Source organism: Orycteropus afer, unplaced genomic scaffold, assembly GCF_000298275.1.
Source record: "Orycteropus afer afer isolate SDZICR_OR568_19922 unplaced genomic scaffold, OryAfe1.0 scaffold00017, whole genome shotgun sequence".
Classification (NCBI taxonomy): domain Eukaryota; kingdom Metazoa; phylum Chordata; class Mammalia; order Tubulidentata; family Orycteropodidae; genus Orycteropus; species Orycteropus afer.
In genome coordinates, this window is record NW_006921604.1 from 12625665 (window position 1) to 12631076 (window position 5412).

Sequence of the window (5412 nt, forward strand, 5' to 3'; positions counted from 1 at the left end):
GTAAATTGTGGTCAATGTCATGAGACAAAGTGTATGTGAACTGCTGGATGGAAAGTGAATTTGCTCTGTAAATTTTCACCCAAATCACAATAAAATAAATAAAAAAAGCATCATTATCTCCTCCAGCTGGATCTTCAGACTGATGGTTAACACGCTCTGACGGAAGTTCCCAACCCTGGTTGGATTCATCATTCAGCTCGTGTTTTATTTTATTTTGTGAGCCTTCTTCATGGACACCATCTGGGCCATTCCCAGTAATATTCTGATCCTTACAGCAGTACAGGGATCCTTTAGTTTCTTGGGTTTTAATCGCTATTCTGACACATTAGCACATCTTGAAAGCAAGAGATTATACAGTTATTCTTCACTGTTGTTTCTTGGTAAAGCCGTAAGAAAAAGTCGACCAAAAAGGGAAGGACCAGTAAGGTGGGTGTAACTTGAGTGTCTTAACTTCTCTCTTAGGCAAATAAGAGTAATTAATTGCATGCTCTGTATCTTCAGTCCTATTGATGTTAATTTGAAATGCATAAGTACCATCTTCTTCCATAATATTACAAAAATTTTCATCCAGGGAGGCTGTGAAATTTATGTCTACATACATCAGTACTTATTGTCTTTTTCTGCAGGTACTTCTGACAAACAGACAATGCTGTGCAAAGATCTTCTATGTTTCCAATTCTGGGGACAACCCCTTTGTACTATACAGGTTTAGAAAGTGGATTCATTCTAACCAAACTTCCAAGGTACATTCTTTCATCACAGGCAATGAAAGTGTCAAGTAACAAAAAGGACCAAACCTTTTTGAAATCTTAGCACACTTAGGACAAATACATGACTTTTTTTTAAGGTTAGTTTCCATACTTGCTACGTACAAGTCCTGATTAGGACTTTTAAATGATGTTTTCTTCAAAACAGGCTGTCACCATCAGTGAGAAACTATTTGGAAAAGAAAGTGGTGGCAAATGGCACTTTTTTCTCTACTTAATAGGAACTCCTTTCTTATTAGTACTGCTCTCTTCCTTCATTGATCAATGTAATGTTAAAACCAGTCTGGATATCTAGATAATGCAATTGACATTACTAAATCCAATCAAACTTTTTCCTATCAAGTATTTCAAAATAACAACACCTTCCCTAAGTCATATACAGATACTTCTCTACTAGGCTGCAATTATGTTTTAGGATTCAAACTATAACCAGACCGAAAAAAACAAACTCACTGCCGTCAAGTCAGATCCCACTCATAGCGACCCCTCCTTGGGTTTCCGAGGCAGTATTACTACGAAAGTAGATTACCCAACCTTCCTTCCAAGGAGTGGCTGGTGGGTTTGAACTGCCAACCTTCTGGTTAGCAGTCACATGCCTTAGGCATTACACCACCAGAGCTCTATCTTCAGTTTTATCAATTGGCAATAACTGATTTAATAATCTTCTGGAATACTGCTTGTCTCTATACTACCTGACATGATATCAAAGCTTATCAGTAGTAGTTTTTTTTTTCCCTATCCCTTTGGCTTCACATTCAACCACAGTGTTGTAATCACCAGGGAGCCAATAAAAATGAGCTCTCCCGTAAACTAGTGAGAGCTGATCTGGGCTTAGCTCTTCATGGCTTCCTGAATTGCAGCAGATATCTCTGTAACCAAGCTCATGAGAGACCCTTGTTTCCTACATTACTCTTGCAAAGTTAAATCTGCACAAAATAGGGGTTCTGTGGTAAGGTACTGAAATACTTTGTTTGGCACCATTGCTTGTCAGGCAAGTAAGATACTAGGGCTGAAGAGAATACTCTGGGTACACAAACCCAAACTGAGGTCATCCTCATTCTGCTTCCTAATTAGTTACTTAAACACCCTTCCCCCACTAGTGTGTCTGTCTCACCTTTAATCAAAAAGTTATTCATTATGATGAAAGGTCAATATTCATTAATATTAAATCTATTTAAATTAAGAGTATGTAAAGGTATAGTGGGAAGCTCTGGTAGCATAGTGGCTAAGGCACTTGATTGCTAATCAGAAGGCTGGCAGTTCAAACCCACCAGCCACTCCTCGGAAGGAAGATGGAGCAATCTACTTCCATAGTGATACTGCCTTGGAAACCCAAGGAGGGGTCACTATGAATCGGGTCCAACTCAACGGCACATAACAACAACAAGAAAAAAGGTATAGTGAGCCTGAGATCCATGATATTTTGAAAGAGATTTTAGATTGTCTGCCTTCTTAAAATAATACTTTAAACTGCATTAAAAATTCAAATGTTAAGCACAGGTATGCAAAATAATATATCATCTCTTATTTTTCATTTAACAATTTAAATTCTGAAAGTCATGAAATACACTATTACAATCATTTATGTTGTAGAAGGTTTTGAAATTTTTATTCTCTGAAGCCATGAAGGCTTACAAATGCCTTTACTATATTAATGTAATTATGTTTTAGAAATAAAATTATAATTTAAAAACAAACAATAATTTACTATAGAGTCAAAATCAAGAACCACATATCTATCTCAGATAGAAATATCAAAATCCAGTAATAAATTTTTAAATAAATGAAGAATGGGAACTCTCTCAATACTAATTTTGTAACTTTTCAGTAACTCTAAACTTATTCCAAAATAAAGTTTATTTTTAAAAAAATCAAGATACAATGAAAAACCCAAAACCCATTATCATCTAATCAATTCTGAATCATAGTGACCCTACTGGATAGAACAGAACTGCCCCACAGGGTTTCCAAGGCTGTAATCTTTTTGGAAGCAGACTACCTCATCTTTCTCCTACTGAGTGGCTGGTGGGTTTGAAGTGCCAGTCTTTCAGTTAGCAGCCAAGCGCTTAAACACTGGGCCATCAGGGCTTCTTCAAGATAACATACTGACATAAGAAAATCAATCATGTTCTATTTAGGAATGCCTGATATCAAACAGGGAGTCCTGAGGTGGCACAAATGGTTAAGCACTTGACTATGAACCAAGAGGCTGGCAGTTCAAACCCACCCAGATGTGCCTCAGAAGAAAGGCCTGGTGATTTGCTTCTGAAAGATCACAGCCTTGGAAACCCTATGACGCAATTCTGCTTGGCATACATAGGGTCTCCGTGAGTTAAATTCTGATTGAGGGCAAGTAGTCTTTTTTTTTTTTTTCAACATCAGAGATAATGAAGATTATGAAAAGGTGATGATGATAAATTAACAATTATGCATATCTTCTATGTTAGCAAAAAAAATTGACTAAAAATAAAAGCAGATTAAATAAAAAAATAAAACTCAGTAACTTACTTTGGCATAAAAAGCAAAGAACTTCACTGATGCTGAACAATTTGAGACAACATAATAGTGAGACTGTGGGAAAGCCAGGGAGGGGCTGTGTGTGGCTACAGAACGCTCTCTGGTGGTTTCGGGCACAAAGCATCACATGCTAGTTCAGTAATCACTGATTTCAGGAAGTGTACACAGAAAGCCCACAAAATAATGTCCACGTACCATTTCAACTTCTGTATACATTCCAATAGTTGTATGAACATCACCATCTCGTGGCACCTGAAACCTCCTCAGAGCCCACCAACCTCTCAAATCTCCCTCTAGGAAGCTCTGTCAGAGGTTGCATCCTCACACCACAACCATGGCACTAGGGTCCAGAGACCCTCTGGGATTCCTAATTCACGTCTATTAGTTTTAAAGATCCAAAGAATACCTGAACTTTTTTTTTCCTGTTAATACTAGCCCTGCTCTCAAAGGCTACTACACTGCTTCCTTTGTTCCTGGTTAGTGTTGTTAACCACCACTGAGAGCTGGCCCTCAACTCATGGCAACTCCGTGTGAAACTAAATCCTATCTAGTACTGCGCCATCCCCGTGACTGGCTGTGGATCAGACAGTTCTACTCCATAGGGTGTTTATGAGCTGATTTTCAAAAGCCTTTCTTCCTTATCTTAGTCTGAAAACTGCTGAAATGTGCTCAGCAATATAAAACACATAAGCCCACAGTGACAGACAGGTTGTAGCTATACATGAGGTACACTGGCTGGAGCCCAAGCCTCCTGCGTGGAAGGCAAGAATTCTACCACTGAACCACCAGTGCTCTCTGCTCCTGGCTATTCCTGCTTAACTTTGAAGGGAGCATGGTGTTGCATGCTGGGAAAATGAAATGGTCCTTCAAAACAGTGGTTAACTTAACTACCTACTTCAGGTAACCAGGATCTAGCTCCCCTAATCCATTCTACAGGTCAGCACTGACATCACCTGGGACTTACCAGAGATACAAATTCTCAGGCCCCATCATAGATCTAGTGAGTCAGAAACTCAGTGTGCGGCCAAGTCACCTGTGTTTTCACAAGCCCACTAGGTGATTCTGCCGTGCACTGAAGTCTGAGAACCACTGCCACAGGCTGTGCACCTCTGAAAATTCCATGATCTGCAACCCCCAAACTAGAAACATCTGTTGCCCTGAGTCAATGGAATTCAAATGAGAAGAACTTTGGTGTTGTCCAGAAAGCTGATCTGGTGCTAAGGCAGTGCAGAGTCATAAATTTTTCCATTTGGGATTTCTTACCTGGAGGGATATGAAGCCTATACAGCAGTTTAATTTTTTCATTCATTTCTCCATTATACATAACATCTGTGGAAATTCAAAAAGAGAGAGGCTAAGAAGATGCAAATGGTTACAGTACACATCATGACACAAATTCACTGCACTCAAAATGCTTGCAACCCCTTACCCCTAGTCACACACCATGTTTGAACTTAGAAGTTGGTTGGTTAGCATGTGTGTTTGTTTGCATGCTTGCTTTTTCTAAAACCCGTTAAAGATTTTATTTAACTCATCAATGTTATCAATGTTGAAACTAGTGAGATGTTTCAACCAGTTCAAAGGAGACTCTAAAGAATAGACACATTTACAGATGAGGAATGAATGGTCAAATGGAGGGAAACTGGCCCTCTCTACAGTGGGGGAGGAAAATCAACTGCACCTTCACTATACAGAATGTACTTGTCTATAGACAAGAATCATTTTGCATCACTATCAGTTATCCGTAATATACAGGACTGTAAAACAGCTTCCACAGAAGCAAAATTAGGTAAGTTGGAATAGTGTGTTGTAAGTATTAGAAAGTTCCATTCAGTATGAATTTTTTTCCTCCATTATCATCATCATTATTATACATTTAATACATAAATGTGGGAATTCTATGAGACACTATAATATTGTTATGTAAAGAGAAATTATTCTTGTCTACTTTTGATACTTTTTAGTACTTCGATACCTTACTCTTTTTTAGCATATGTTTAAAGGTTACTACTACTGAAAAAAAAAAAAAAAAAAAAAAACTCACTGGATTGCAGTCAATTCTGACTTACAGAGTCCCCCATTGGATTTTTTTTTTTATTTTAATTTATTTATTTTTATTTGGGTGAAG

The 5412-nt window shown here is 38.1% G+C and overlaps 1 protein-coding gene across 1 annotated transcript in view; it reads right to left on the minus strand.

Moving 5' to 3' along the window:
* The window catches only part of TBC1D8 (TBC1 domain family member 8), a 168116-nt gene that overhangs the window by 11313 nt on the left and 151391 nt on the right, over positions 1–5412 (minus strand). The window contains exon 17 of the mRNA XM_007959479.2: positions 4548–4613. Coding sequence (XP_007957670.1) covers positions 4548–4613 — 66 coding nt within the window. The remainder of the gene's footprint in view (positions 1–4547; positions 4614–5412) is intronic.